At 42.1% G+C, this 15,471-nt stretch overlaps 1 protein-coding gene across 2 annotated transcripts in view; it reads left to right on the forward strand.

Moving 5' to 3' along the window:
* EPSTI1 (epithelial stromal interaction 1) overlaps positions 1 to 14,783 on the forward strand; it is a 36,912-nt gene extending 22,129 nt beyond the window's left edge. Inside the window, exons 7-12 of one of the 2 annotated variants that reach the window (XM_063127420.1) lie at positions 114 to 207; positions 3,326 to 3,409; positions 6,511 to 6,572; positions 9,583 to 9,685; positions 11,746 to 11,795; positions 14,302 to 14,783. In XM_063127420.1, coding sequence (XP_062983490.1) covers positions 114 to 207; positions 3,326 to 3,409; positions 6,511 to 6,572; positions 9,583 to 9,685; positions 11,746 to 11,766 — 364 coding nt within the window. In that variant the 3' untranslated portion in view covers positions 11,767 to 11,795; positions 14,302 to 14,783. The remainder of the gene's footprint in view (positions 1 to 113; positions 208 to 3,325; positions 3,410 to 6,510; positions 6,573 to 9,582; positions 9,686 to 11,745; positions 11,796 to 14,301) is intronic. The other variant, XM_063127419.1, reaches the window with a different exon arrangement.
* Positions 14,784 to 15,471: the final 688 nt, after the last annotated feature.

Raw genomic sequence — 15,471 nt, forward strand, 5'->3', positions numbered from 1 at the left:
CCGAATCTTTAGTTCTGCTAGCTCCTAAGTCTAAACTGAAATGTAGAATCAGATAAATAGTGTCTTCCCCCACCCCAGAATGTTCTGTAACTGTATTTGCATTCATCCTACAGAAAAACCACTGAATTTTTGAGTAGATTGGATTTAGTCCCACCCAGAAGATCATCCTGTCAATCAGGCTGCAATAGCCTTGAATCTTCAGCCTGGGTAAGTGTGCGGTTTGGTGGTTGGGCTGGGTTTTTTGGTTTTGTTCATTTGTTTTTTGCTATAGGCTAGACAGCCAAAAGTGCAAAATGTGGCGAAGAATTCATTCACTTTACTAACTGAATATCGAGATTCGTTCATATTAATGTTCAAACTATGCATAACATGTATGTATGTGTCTTACTGAACTTATTGGGTAATTTACTATTTAGGTAACTTATAAGAAAGCACAACTTCGTAGTTAATACTGATTTTGAACTATGTATTTTCAGACTTTATTTTAAACTTAAAACCTGGAACAGCTGGGTAAATACACTTTTATACAACAAATTCCAATATTCAGGCTTTTTCAACTTCCGCATTTCCAGGTGAAATAACACCAAATGTTAGCCCTTCTAGATATCATATCAATGGGCAAAAAGTAAATTACTTGTGGCACTGTTGCAAAAATCTTGAACCTTGTGCATTTTGAAAGTCTTTCAAAATCTAAACTCTGGAAACCAAAATGTTCATACTTCAGAGTGATGCATTCCATTTGGGGGCTGGGGGGGGCGCCTCCAATTCTCCTTCAGGAGCCGTGAATGCTGATGGATTCCTGAACTAGAGCTGTGTGCAAATGGCCTCTTGAAATTCTCTGCCCTATTTTGTGATGGAGAAATTGGGTGGACGATTTTACCGAATTTTTCCAGGTGGAGGAAAAATTCTCCAGTGGTTTCTTACAGGTAGGCCTCGCTGTTGGCAGACCATTTTTTTTCTAATGGTTTTAGCACTGACACTGCAAGTGACATCCATATCAAATGTGTTTTACGTTCTCTAAACGTAAAATATTTACGTTTAGAGAAATATCTTCTGAGAAATTTCAGCTCTGCTCTAGTAGTCATTCTTCAAGGTTCGGCAACTTCCCCAGGGCCTTTGAAATGTTAAACTACTGAGGAGTGATTGTGGATACTTCTTGTATTCCACAATTTATTTATTTATTTATTACATTTCTATACCGCCCAATAGCCGAAGCTCTCTGGGCGGTTCACAAAAATTAAAACCATGAAGAGCATAATAAAACAACTAACAATTTAAAAACACAAATACAAAATACAATATAAAAAGCACGACCAGGATAAAACCACACAGCAAAAATTGATATAGGTTAAAATATGAAATTAAAACAGCAGAGTTTAAATTTAAGTTAAATTAGGTGTTAATATACTTTAGAAAATAAAAAGGTCTTCAGCTGGCGACGAAAGGAAAACAATGTAGGCGCCAAGCGAGCCTCTCTGGGGAGCTCGTTCCACAGCCGGGGTGCCACAGCTGAGAAGGCCCTCCTCGTAGTAGCCACCTGCCTCACTTCCTTTGGCAGGGGCTCATGGAGAAGGGCCCCTGTAGATGATCTTAAGGTCCGGGCAGGTACATATGGGAGGAGGTGTTCCTTCAAATAACCTGGCCCCAAGCCGTTTAGGGCTTTGAATGTCATTACCAGCACTTTGAATTGGGCCAAACCTGGACTGGCAGCCAATGAAGTTGTAAAAGGGCTGGCATAATGTGATCTCACCGGCCAGTTCCTGTTAGTAAACGGGCTGCCTTGTTTTGTACCAGCTGAAGTTTCCAGACCGTTTTTGAAGGCAGCCCCACGTATAACACATTGCAGTAATCCAAACGAGAGGTTATCAGAGCATGGATCACTGTAGCTAGGCTATCTCCGTCCAGATATGGGCGCAGTTGGTATATCAGCCTAAGCTGATAAAATGGGGATGCTTTTAATATCGTTGCTTCCCTGAAAGCCTGGTAGCAGGTGTGAGTGTTGTATTCAGCTCCAGAGAAAAGGTGGAGTTAGTACTGTGCCAAAATCTGCCCTTCAGTTTCCTGAACGTTTTCCCTCCCTACCCTCAAGAAAAACGCTTCCATTTTTTCTGCCTCGTTCTCTGGTATTTTTTAATGTCTTTTGAATTCCTGCAAGGTAGCCAAGAGTGCTGTAAGTATTTTTCTTCCGATGACAAGCCTCCCCATTGCTCTGCAGCTTCACAGGCTGCCTGTGCTTCCTATTCTGAAAAAAAAAACCCTGGAAGGAAGTATCACTTCATGTTTTCTCCAGGCTTTAATTTCAGTATGCGAAGCTGAGGGGCTACAAGCTGCTGGAGGGATGATTTTACAATGAAAGACAGGACACTTGGCACACATACTTTGGCCACCTCATAAAGTTAAGCACAAGAACCATGAACTCAACCCATCTGAATTCTCCGAAGTTGTCATCTTTGAATTTCTTGTCAAAAACGTTTCTTTTCTATCAAAATTGAATGACAATCGTCGAAGAAAATGTGGAAGACTTTTTTGGCACAACGCTATCCTGAACACCTGAGAAACAAGGAGTTGTCAGCAGCGATGGCTGTTGAACTATTAAATAAACTGTCCTTGAATGTCAAGTCTTTTCAGTTGCTTGCAAGTTCTTCCTTGGTTTCCTCTTCTTTAGCTTTCCCAACTGGTCACAAAATACAACTTGCACTTCGGTGAAATCTGTAAAACACAGTTTATATGCACGCTTGCCCCATTGTTTAAATTTGCTTTGTGAAAGAGTTATGCTTTGTTCCTGTAGTCTTTTTGTCTCTTCCATTAGTAACACATGACATGGCACATATTGTTCTAGTCAGAAATACCACAAATCTCTTCCCTTGCCCAAGGAGAAGTTGATCGCAGTTCCAGGGCAGGCAATACTTTTCCAAAGAGATTAAAGATGGCATGATGGGGACTTTCCCATTGCCCGTGGTCTGTACACACTTCTAGACTCTGGTTTTTTAAGAGATCACAATTGCTTTCCAAACTTGGAAAACATGGGCTAACAAGAGGCTAAATGTGGCATAAAGAAAAAGTATGTATGCCACAGCAATGGGGTATCTCCCATACCACCTTCCACTATGAGAAACTTTTTCTCTAATGTCAGTATAAGGAACATAGCATTGATGAACTGTCTTAAATAGCCCTGCAATGCCCAGGACTGGTAGGTGAGAGGGCTTTTACTGGTTGGTGAGAGGGCTTTTGTAAATGCATGCCAGCCAATCAGATACTAAAAGAAAATGTTAAATATGCATCAGTTATCTTCAACTTAAAATGAGTTTTCTTTAATTTGCAATAGGCCAGAGGCCACACCTATAGGGAAATCCAAAGACAAGAGGAAGACAGAAGACTGCAGGAGATGAAGGAAGAGCAGCGGAGAAAGGTGAAGACCTGGCATGCGGTTTCCATAGTTTATTTCACAATTTGTCCTTTTGTTTTAGCCAGAAATTGCTTTTAATATGCAGACCTAATAATTCATTTAATATTAGTGTTGAGTAAACCACAGCTCTGTGACTGGATCTGCTTATAGCTTTCTTGCCCCTCTTTTGAGGTAACTTGTTAAGTAGCGGTTTTGTAGTAAAGATAGTAAAGGGAAATGTTCATCAAACATTTCCCAGGGTTTGATGAACATAGGAGAATTTCTAAGCATCCTTCTGGAGCCTTATGGCCTTCCTAGACGAGGCCTTAGCACACATTCTGACCCGGCTTCGCTGCTGTGCGTCCAGATGACGCACAGGGGAATCCGCAGACAGGCCGCGCTGAGGCCTGGTCTTACCCGCCATAAGCGAAGTCGCTTATGGTGCGCCTTTTCCCCAGCTCAGGCCTCAGGCCGGAGCTGGGGAACGTCTAGGGACTTCCGCAGCTTTTCACAGCTCCTCGCTTACTCGCGAGGAGCCACAAAAAGCCGCGGACCGCTGTGCCCATCGGCGGGGGGCCGAAGGATGGCGGGGGGGTGGCACGGGGGGAGGGCGGGTGCGATCTCGCTGCGCGGGCAATGCCTGGCATGGGGCGGCGCTTGCAATGCCTGGCATGGGGCGGCGCTTGCAATGCCGCCCCATGCCAGGCATTGCCCGCGCAGCGCGTGGCGCTGTCGCACCCGCCCTCCCCCCGTGCCACCCCCCTGCCACCCCCCCCGCCATCCTTCCCCCCCCCCCCGGTAAAAAAAACCAAAAAAAACCCCACTTACCTCTCCGGAGTCTTCGGGCAGCACCCGGCCCCTTTAAAAAAATTTAAAAAATGGCGGACACCGCAGGGACGCGACGTCCCTGCGCGTCGTGCGTGTGGTAGCCTGGGGGAGGCGCGCTAACTTCAGCGCGCCTCAGCCCCGCCTCCCTGCCAGCCTAAGCCGGCAGGTCTAGCAAGGCAACCAGAGAAGGTACTGAGGACATTTTGGAGATCTGGAGTAACAACTTTCATCTTCCAAATGAAATACTTGCACTGTGCCTCTCGGTGTTAAACATATTGCTTGACTCAGAAAGTCTAAAGCTGAGAATGAGCTGAGGCCAGCGAGGAATGCTAAAAGCAACAAAAAAGACTTTCTTCAGGTATGTGCATAGTAAAAGACAGAGGAAAGAAATGATGGTTCAACTGCTTAATAAGAATGGCAAATTGATAACAGATGACAAAGATAAGGCCAGTTCCTACTTTGATTCAGTCTACTTGCACTCTATGACCCCTCTGGCAAAAATGAAGTACAAGCAGAAGGGGAAGGATTTCCATTTGAGATTGATAAATGGTCAGGGAACACCTACTGTAATTTCTTTGAATGAGTTCAAATCTCCAGGGCCCAGTGAACTGCATCATAGAGTAATAAAGGAACTGGCAGAAGAACTCTCCGAACCACTGTCTATTATCCTTGTGAAATCATGGAAGACGGGTGAAATGACGGATAACTGGAGGAGGGCTAATTTTGTCCCTATCTTCAAAAAGGGCAAAAAGGAGAAACCTGGGAACTACAGACCACTTAGTCTGACATCAACAGTGTGATGTGGCTGCAAAAAAAGCAAATGCTATTTTGGGATGCATTAATAGAAGTAAAGCTTCCAAATCATGTGAGGTATTGGTTCCCCTCTATTCAGCACTGGTTAGGCCTCATCTTGAGTATTGCGTCCAGTTGTGGGCACCACACTATAAGAAGGATGCAGACAAGCTGGAGGGGGTTCAGTGGAGGGCAACCAGGATGATCAGGGATCTGGAAACAAAGCCCTATGAGGAGAGACTGAAAGAACTGGGCATGTTTAGCCTGGAGAAGACTGAGGGGAGACATGATAGCACTCTTCAAATACTTGGAAGATTGTCACACAGAGGAGGGCCAGGATCTCTTCCCGATCCTCCCAGAGTGCAGGACACGGAATAACAGGCTCAAGTTACAGGAAGCCAGATTCTGGCTGGACATCAGGAAAAACTTCCTGACCGTTAGAGCAGTATGACAATGGAACCAATTATCTAGGGAGGTAGTGGGCTATCCCACACTAGAAGCATTCAAGAGGCAGCTGGACAGCCATCTGTCAGGATTCGTGCATTGAGCAAGGGGTTGGACTTGGCCTTATAGACCCCTTCCAACTCTACTATTCTATGACTATTGACATTGTTTTTAAACAGTGCTTGCCAAACACTTTTCAATGAAAGCCACTGGGCCCATGCCATGTAGATCCAGCCTTGTTTCTGGAAGAAGATATTAATTTGCATACTTTCAGCACATTTTAAAATGGAAGTTCTTGTTTCTTGTTTGGACAGCAAGTGATAAATTTCCTAAATTAGGAGTAGAGCTGCTTTTCTGAAAGGTTTTCCTAAATTTCTTGTGCTAATTCACCCCAAGTATTGGAAGTTCCTTGTCAATACTCTGGTGTAAAAAAGTTCCCATGAAAAGTGTGCTGGACATGGTGACTTGCAGTTGAAACACAAATGTGTTCCTGCTAGTGACAACTCACTAGTGCTCGCAACAGGTTGTTTTGCTATGGCTTCTTGGTTCTCTGCTATCCTTAAATAGCCGTGTGGTGGTGTGGCTTGTACCAGAGTGGTCTGATCTTTGTGTCCTGATTCAGCCATGAAGCTAACTGCAAGCTCTTAGCGCGCGCTCTCTCTCCTTGGCCTAACTTGTCTCATTACCCATTCCCACCATCTTGACCTACTTGAAGGAAACACAGAGCAGTAATATAATGAAGTAACTGTTCCTGTTGCAGTTTATCTATTTCAACTTTGCAGCCTGCTAGCTTGCATTCTGTGTTGTGGTCTAAATTGCCATTAACTTGCAAAAGAAAACACTTTGCTCAAATGCGACATTGGGACCTCTGTGTCTTCATAGAGTGTGTGTTATGCCAAAAAAGAAAGAAAGAAAGAAAGAGAAAAGAAAACTTTTCCACAGGAAGGTGGTCAAGCAGGTCTTATAGATGAAGTATTACACTAGTTTTATTACCACATGTAATTAACTACTGCCTTCGATTTACAAGATTTTTGGTGTGTGTGTTTTTTTATTGTTCCCAGGCTGAATTATTGGAACTTAAACAAAGGCAAGAGGAGAGAACAAGAATAAATGAGCAACAGAGGTAAAATTAATGGAAGCAAAGCATTGGAACATATTTAAACTTCTAGTGCCTCTAGGGGAGGATCTACACTTTCGTTTGTGAGGCTGTGGTGTGTGTGTGTTTTCCAAATACAATTGCTGCTCATTAACACGTATAGCACAGTATTTGCGGTGTTTTAACACAGTCGGGTATCACACACCACTGAATAGTGTTGGAATTGCAAGAGAAGGAACTGTATGGAAGTTCACATGAGCAGAGTTGCATCACTTTATAACGTGAATTTGTGGCACACATCATTTTGCAGTGCTTGCTTCGCATTAGAAGCGAGAAAGATGGTTATAAGCTGAGCCCAGCTGCTTCTTTTTTCTTTGTTGAAGGCATACGCATCAGTGAATTTCCTCATTACTTTAACCAGAGTAAGCAGGTTTTCTGCACTGCAACTGCCTAAAGTCCGCCTTTACACTCCCCTTCCACCTGACAGCATTCTCTACCCCCTCTGCAAACTAGCACAAAAACCAATGCTCATGTTCAAAGTGCTGGTATTAACATTCAGAGCCCTAAACGGCTTGAGGCCAGGTTATTTGAAGGAACGCCTCCTCCCATATGTACCTGCCCGGACCTTAAGATCATCCACAGGGGTCCTTGTCCGTGAGCCCCTGCCAAAGGAAGTAAGGCAGCTGGCCACTAGGAGGAGGGCATTCTCAGCTGTGGCACCCCGGCTGTGGAATGAGCTCCCCAGAGAAGTCCGCCTGGCGCCTACACTGTATTCCTTTCGTCACCAGCTGAAGACCTTTTTATTCTCTCAGTATTTTAACAACTAATTTTAACTTACATTTAAATTTTACTGTTCTAACTCTGTATTTTAATCTTATATCAACTTCTGCTGCATAGTTTTATCCTGGTTGTGCTTTTTATACTGTACTGTATTTTGTATTTGTGTTTTTAGATTGTTGGTTGTTTTATTACGTTCTTCATGGTTTTAATTTTCGTGAACCGCTCAGAGAGCTTAGCTATTGAGCGGTATAAAAATGTAATAAATAAATAAATAAAATGCAACCCTTTCCCATGGAAGCCCTATTGCTCTGTCCTCAAGCACAGTTTCCTCTTCTGCTGGGAGCCCTCCTTACCCAGAAGTAAACTTCATTTAAGTCAATGAGACTTACTTCTTAGTAGACATGTAGATGTTGCATTGTCAGCTATTTGTTTTTGAGGCAATAAAAAGAAGAAAAAGGAGATAACTGGGGAGGCTTGCACTCCAAAGTTATCCCCCCGCCCCCAAATGAGAGGTATGGGTGATTGATTTCGCTCTCTGTTTCACTTGGCAAGGCAGAAAGATAGAGAACGTGAAGTGCGGGAACCCTTCAGAAGAGGTGGGAAAGCTGTCAAGACAGGTTGATCACTGCCCTCCTCCTCCTCCTCCAAAGGGCTCTGCTGTTTTGCTTGTGCAATCGCAAATGTGCATGGTCAGACATTTAGGTTTTTTTAAAGCAATATTCACAGTGCACATCTCCAAAGCTCTGTAGCCGTGCAGGAACAATTTAACAGGAAAAATGTGTTCAAAGCTCCATAGTGTATTATATTGTATTTTGTACTATGGTTTTATACTGTTGTTTTATACTTCGAATGTTTTAAATTTTTGTGAACCGCCCAGAGAGCTCCGGCTATTGGGTGGTATAGAAATGTAATAAATAAATAAATAAATAAATAAATAGTGGCACATTAGCAAACACTTTTTTTAAAAAAGGGGGGGCTTATAAGTCTCCCTGATTGACCATGGTCAGCAAATAAAGGAGACCTCTACTTCCTCCCCACAGAGCCACCAATTGAAAAGGAAGGTTCTACAGGGTGAAGACACACCCACTAGGATATGTTACAGTATCACAATACTAGCACACGCAAAAGAATTTATACCGCATGGAAACTGTCAGACGTTATGAAACACCTGATAAAAGTAATCTGAAGAAATTTGGCCTATAAGGGCAGAAATAGCATGAGGAGAATATTGTGAGATAGCCGTGCCACTGAAAGAAAACTTGTGTAGATTGGCCCAAGAACTTGACTGCTCACGTTCACTTTTAAGGGGAAGTATGAAACTTTTCTAGGTTTAAAATCAGTGGTAAATTTGGATGTATATGCTTCCCTTCAACCTGACAATTGGTCCATTTGACTGTAGTTCATGGATTGTGGAAGGGGGCGGGGACATTTTGTGGGCCCAAAAGCCTTTGAATGCTGCTGAGATGAATTCAAGCTCCTATTAATCTGTCCCCAATTTTCCTGACCGCTTCCTTTTTCGTCACACCAAGTCTGTGGGAAGTCTGGTTGACTTGCATTGCAGTGAGCTGTGTAGTGGGTCCTGCCAGCTACATTCTTGACCTCAAGGGAAACCATAGATATTAATCATCTCCCTTCCACTAAACTTAAGGGAAGTTGTATGACTTGCTCAAGCAGCGCTTTGGAGATACTGTGTGTGACTTATTGCAGATTGAATATTTAATATGGTTTTGCACTGTAGAACAGGGTGAGTAATATGTGAGGATAAGAGAGCCAGTGTGGTGTAGTGGCTAAGGTATTGGACTGGGAGTCAGGAGATCCGGGTTCTAGTCCCCACTTGGCCATGGAAACCCACTGAGTGACTTTGGGCCAGTCACAGACTCTCAGCGCAACCCACCTCACAGGTTGTTGTTGTGAGGATAACATGGAGAGGAGGAGGATTATGTACACCGCCTTGGGTTCATTGGAGAGAAAAAAGGTGGGATATAAATGCAATAATAAATAATTTAAAATAAAATAAATAAAAGGCCAGATTGGGGAAAAGTTACCAACATAATCACAGCTGGCTCTGGGAAATACAAAAGTTAGAACGTTTTAATAGAATAAGTAGAGTTCGAACTTCAAGCTACTTTTTATGTTCAAATGTTACCTACGCAGTCTGCTCTTGTCATGAAAAGTAATTCAAACTTGTTTACTTTGCATTGAATTTCATAATCTCAGTCTTTCAGTTAATATTCATTTCCCCACTTCTATTTCTAAGGGTGAATAATGCATTTCTGGACAGGATACAAAACAATGGTCGGCCAGGTGGCATTTACCAATCTGGACGTCTTGGGAATATGGGTTTTAGTGCTGACAGCTGGGTGAGTAACAAGCCTCATCTTTCAAAGTCCTGAAGAATAAAAACAATGAGGTTTTAAAGAAATGTTGCACTACCTGAATAGTGTGTTAGTAATGTCCATTGTCTGGAGGTGGGCATGGAGCCAGGGTGATGAATATAAATTCAACCACACTTTTGAGGAGGAGGAAATCAGGAATTTAGATAAACAGCAAATGACAGCTGCCCACTTCTGCAGACATTAGATTGCCTTGAATATGCTGCTTTTATCGCTCCTTCTGCAGACTACAACAGAAAGGGATCTTGGAAAAACATGTCTGTCTGTGGAAGCAGAAATAATAGCTCATATATAACTATGGCAAGCGATACAAAAGTCCGTTCAAAGGTAAATAAGAAATATTTAGGAGATTACTGGTTTGGGCAATCAAAGGCTGCTCAAACGAAGATTTGTTGTAGGTCTTGGGTGCTTCTAGATGGGAGCCCTGTGCACAAAGGCAACATTTCAGCAGTACTATCAGCTCCCAGAATAGTGTAAGCCCCAGGACCCCAGCATTTCTCCAAGTATGCATAGTGCACCACATCTAATAAAGTTCTTTATCTTCATTGCAATCTCAAATACTGCATCCCCCAAGGCAAGGCAAGAGTGGGTAGGCATTGCTGAGCTGGAACTGGCAACACAGGAAGACCTTGAGTAAGTTTCTTCAAAAGGACGTGCTTTTTTGAGTTTGTAGCCTTTGCTCATTTGTGGCTCAAAGAGGCTTCTTCATTTCTGCAGCATTGTCAACGCTGTTGTTTATTCACTTCCTGAAATGGCTTCTGTTCAGCCTGATTCAATGTATGTTTACTTCCACTGATAGAAAGCGAATAAATAAATAAATAAATAAATAAATAAATAAATAAATGCACATGTGCAGATAGGGTGTTTCCATCAATGTATTCTTAGGACTGCACTGTCAAAGCTTTTCTTTGGCCAGCAATTTATGCAAAAATCAGAAGTAAGACACAGCACGCTGCAAGGGAACCCTGGTGGCAAAGGAAGAGAAGTTTCAGCCCGAACAGCCCATCAGTAATGTCTACCTTTCTCAGAAACCACACTCCAAAGCTGAAACATTGTCTAGGGAAGGAACCTCCTCCAGGTCCACTCTGATACAAGCATACTTATGGAGATCCCATGTGATCTCAAGGAAATGGAACAAAATGTGGATCGGGTCCTTTTGGGAAACTCCAAGGCTCTTAAATGCAGATGATGTGCTAAAAGCTTCTAGACAAATACCTTTCCTAGATAAGTTCCCTAGAATTGTATCTGTCACAAATCTTCTTGGTAACTAGACTGAAGTTTAATACACGTTAGGATGCAATCCTATAAGCACTTACTCTGGAACCCAGTACAATCGAATCATTGGGGACTCACTTCTGAGTATATGTATAGGATTGTACATTTGGTCACCAGCTATTTCAGTTGGGCTATACCACATTCAAACAGTAAGTCCCGTAACAATGCATGCTCTAATTTACATTGATGTGTGCATGTACAATACATGTAAACCAAGCACATACATGAGGGATCTTTAGATGTTTCTTCAATGGAAAACTATCATGGTTGAATGCTATGTCTAATTCAGTTCACTCATCTCTGTTTTGGAGGATGGTCACTTGTAGGCAAATTGTCCTTCCTGACTGGAAGGGCTTGAATTAATGCTGGTGCCAGGTGGGCCTTGTCAGGGAGATCATTCCATGGGGGGCCACCACAAGGAAGTCCCTCTCCCTTGTTGCTGTCTTCCGAGCCTCCCTATTTGTTTACAATGGCCTTCTCTTGAATGAGGTCTTCTTGGGTTACAGTCTATATGATGCTCTACAGTAGTTTATCTGATTTTTCTGTTCTTATTGGGCTGAATGCTGTTCAGTGAGTATTATTTGTCTTTTATCAATTGCATTATGATGATCTATGGTTTTACATTGATATGATTTTGTATTGTAAATGTATATGTTGGAAGCTGTCTTGGGAAGATTTGACCATATAGAGTAGCCTACAAGTATTTAAAATTAATAAATAAATGTGCTAATTTGGAATTTTCATTTCTACAGGAGCCTGAATATTTCCAGTAAAACAAACTACTTATCTAAAAACCAGAAAAGTAAGTCTTCTATAAAATGGAACTATATTTGTATCAAAATACTGACTGGAACCTAATCTACACCAAGCAGGATATTGCACTATAAAAGTGGTATATAAAAGGCAGGAGCCACACCAAGCAGGATATAGCAGTATGAAAGTGGTATATGGTATGTGTCAGTGGGCCCCAACAGTTGTCAGTGCACTTCAACACTGCTGTAAAGCAATAGTGTGGCTCCTGCCTTTTATACACCGCTTTCATAGTGCACTGTCCTGCTTGACGTAGATTTGATCTGGGTGTCTGAATCTTCTAAAAATAAAATAAGTGGACAGCTTACTTCCAGATGTTAGAATGAGAGGTGCTCCTTGGGATGTGTACTATCGCTGCATGCACATCTGTGTGCACACTTCCTGAATACTGTGCTCTGTATGCAGAGAGGCTGTCCAGGTAGCTCAAGGACGGCCCTGGGCTTTAAGCAGATACCTTAGAAGGACGAAAGAAAAATCGGGTGGTACGGACATGGAGCTGAGGGAAGGATGAGCAGAAATATCTCAAGAGTGGCATTGAAATGTGCTCCCATGAGGTGTACTTCTGTTGAACCTTAGCACTATGACTGGTCAATCCTAAAAATTCATATAAACCCTAGAGGCCTTCAGTCCACATTAAAGACAAACAATGAACTTTTTTTTTTGGGTAATGATGTGAAAATGCTCGACGTTTCGGATTCAGAGGAATCCTTCCTCAGGAGCTAAAACAAATAGATTAGCTCCTGAGGAACGATTCCTCTGAATCCGAAACGTTGAGCATTTTCACATCATTACCAAAAAAAAAAAGTTCATTGTTTATCTGTACATGGCACCAGAGCTCGTCTCTCTTTCTTCCACCTTCCTACTGGTGCCAATTCCTTTCATCTACCAACACATTAGAGACACCCCATCCTTTATGGTCAGGGCTTTTCTTTAACACGAACTCTGTACTAAGCCCATCAGTCAGAGCTAACACATCCAGAAATGGCTTGAGATCACTAGCTCTAAGGAATTCTGATTTTTTTCCCTAAATACTTTCAGATGGTCTGAAATGTCCCCACCCCGAACGTATTCTTCAGATTTGTAATGCTTCTATGTATTTGGGGGTCATGAATGACCCAGAGGAGTATACTAATAAGTAATATTTCCCCCTAACCTGTGCTACTTTGCACAACATGCATTCCCCCATTGTAATTTGTGATAGTGGTTCAAATCATACTTGAATACCTGTATCCGTGATCTTACTTTCCTTGTAGGTAAAAGAGCTACTAAGCCCTGTAACATAGTCATCATGTAGCTGTCTCACACACACATGCACGCTCAACACACACAGAGAGATATAGAGCTATCTGTACGCCAACTTCTAAGAACAAGCCCTCCACAAGGCAGCTTGCATTATAATACGTTCCAGTATATGCGTAATGCAGTTTTAAACTCAGAGTCAATCTTATCAGACACACAACCACATCATTAAATTAATAAATAAAAACACAAGCCAGTCAAAATACAATACTTCCAACAGTAAATCAGAGAGGCTGAACAATTGTAACTTGCAGCAGTTAAAACTCAGGAAAAAGCAAGACAAAAGGACAAGGTTTTTACAGAGTTGAGGACATGTGCACTTCATTGGGCAGAAATTTCCAAAGCCTAGGAGCCAACACCGGAAAGACTCTTATCTGTCTTGCCTGCCAACCAGATAGATTTTCCACACGGGCTTCTGGGTAGGGCCTCTTAATGCCTGGGCAGGTTTGTATGGGTACAGGTGGTCCTTCAAGTCACCTGGTCCAAAACCATTTAGGACTGCATACTGCACCAGTTGAAGTTTCTGCTCCAACTTCAGAAGCAGCCCACATAAAGCATATCACAGCGATTTAGCTTAAATGTGATCAGTGCATGAGTAACTGTGGCAAGATCCTATTTCTTTAGATAAGATCGCAGCAGACATACCATCTTAACCTGATACTGGCGCAACCTACACTTTCACAGGTAGTGAATCCAGAAGAAACTCCAAGCTATGAGCTTAGTCCAGGAAGACTGCCCAGTTCGAGACCAGTTGTACTCCTCCCACCTTATTAATTGCTAGATGTCATTTCTTAGGCATATTTATCCAACTTTCTCTCGGAGTTCTATCAGATGCATTAACTTTTCTTTCCCTTGTCTTCAAAAGTAGTTATCAAAGTAGATTTGCTTCAAATGTGGCTATGCTGACTGCTAAGATTCATTCTGTTTTCCTTGTAATTGTTTACTAAGACATCTTTGTATTTTGCTCTCTTCATTCTCATGACTTAACTAAGTTTAACATTTAACTTGAAAAATAATTTGTGTCATAGGTTCTGTTCTGTAGACTCGGGTCTAAACAGTTTCATGTCTGCCGTATTATGAACCATCTCAAATATTCATAGCTGGAAATATGCTTGCTGCACCTAACTAAAATGCTTTCACCTTTCATTCTGCTTGATGGTTTTATACCTTTTGTCACTAATTCTGTTTTCATTTTACAGGATTCTTGACACAGCATTTGGGAAAACTACCTTGGAGAAAGCTTCTGAGATGTGTTTGTTTTTTAAATTCTCCTCCTATCTCTCGTCACTTTATTCAGCCTTGCTTGCTTGACCGGCTGCCTTTTCTTTGTTGATGTTTTTCAAGCTGTTAATTATAGTACCGATACTAAATATCAAAGAAATGTTCTTTTTCCTCCTCCCCCCCCCGCCCCCAAGCTTCTCTTGTAGCAATCTTGCATTTCTCAAGAGGTTTTAGCTCCATGTCTAAGGAAACAGCAATAACTTGTCCTTACTACTTTGATTAACAAACCTGAGTTGCCAAAATGTGGACGTTTTCTCTGTGTGTACATTTCACCTTTTAATATGTTGCTGAGACGGAAAAGAATTATTACACCGCGTATTGTAACTTGTTTTAATTCAAATCATTTTTTTAATTGGAAAAGCAGTACAAAATATTACGTAAATAAAAGCTTTAAATCATCTTCGGTGGAATATCATCACTGGCAGGGCTGTTTCCACTACCAGGTGCTCTGGAGTGGCTGCTTCAAAGAGCAGTTCGTATGTTGCAGCAAAAGAAAAACCTTTCCATTCTCATTTTCCAGTTTGGAGTAGCTGTTTTTTTCTGTTGCAGCAAAAAATCACAGTCTTGTGGTACCCTAAAGAGTAACAAATTCATCCTGCATCTGAAGAAGTGGGCATTCTCCATGAAAGCTTATGCAAGAATGAATGTATTGGTTTTTATGGTGCCAACAAAACTCTTAGTTGTCTTGCCAGTCTTACAGCTGTGTTCTGGCAGATGTGATTCTGCTAGCCAGGAACAACAAAGAATTAAGGAAGAAAAGATACAGAGGTTAATCTGGGAAGAGAAGCAGGAGCCCAGGGTGCCACTCACCCATCTGTCTCCTCTGCTCAGAGAAGGGCAGAGGCAAATGGCAGCTGTTAGCATAGCTCTTGTGAATGAGACAGACTTTGCAAAATGCATAAAAGGGATGCCAGAATTGTGAGCCCCCAGGCTCACACCTATCATACTGGCAATGGGAAAAGCCATACAGAGAGATCACAACTGGCCTTCAGATTAATAGCGGCAAAATAATGGAACATTGTAACATCCTGTTGAACAAATTAGCGAGCGTGCAATTGTTTTTGACATTAGTGTTCCCCAAACACCCT

The sequence above is a fragment of the Elgaria multicarinata genome, chromosome 5 (assembly GCF_023053635.1).
Source record: "Elgaria multicarinata webbii isolate HBS135686 ecotype San Diego chromosome 5, rElgMul1.1.pri, whole genome shotgun sequence".
Lineage (NCBI taxonomy): Eukaryota > Metazoa > Chordata > Lepidosauria > Squamata > Anguidae > Elgaria > Elgaria multicarinata.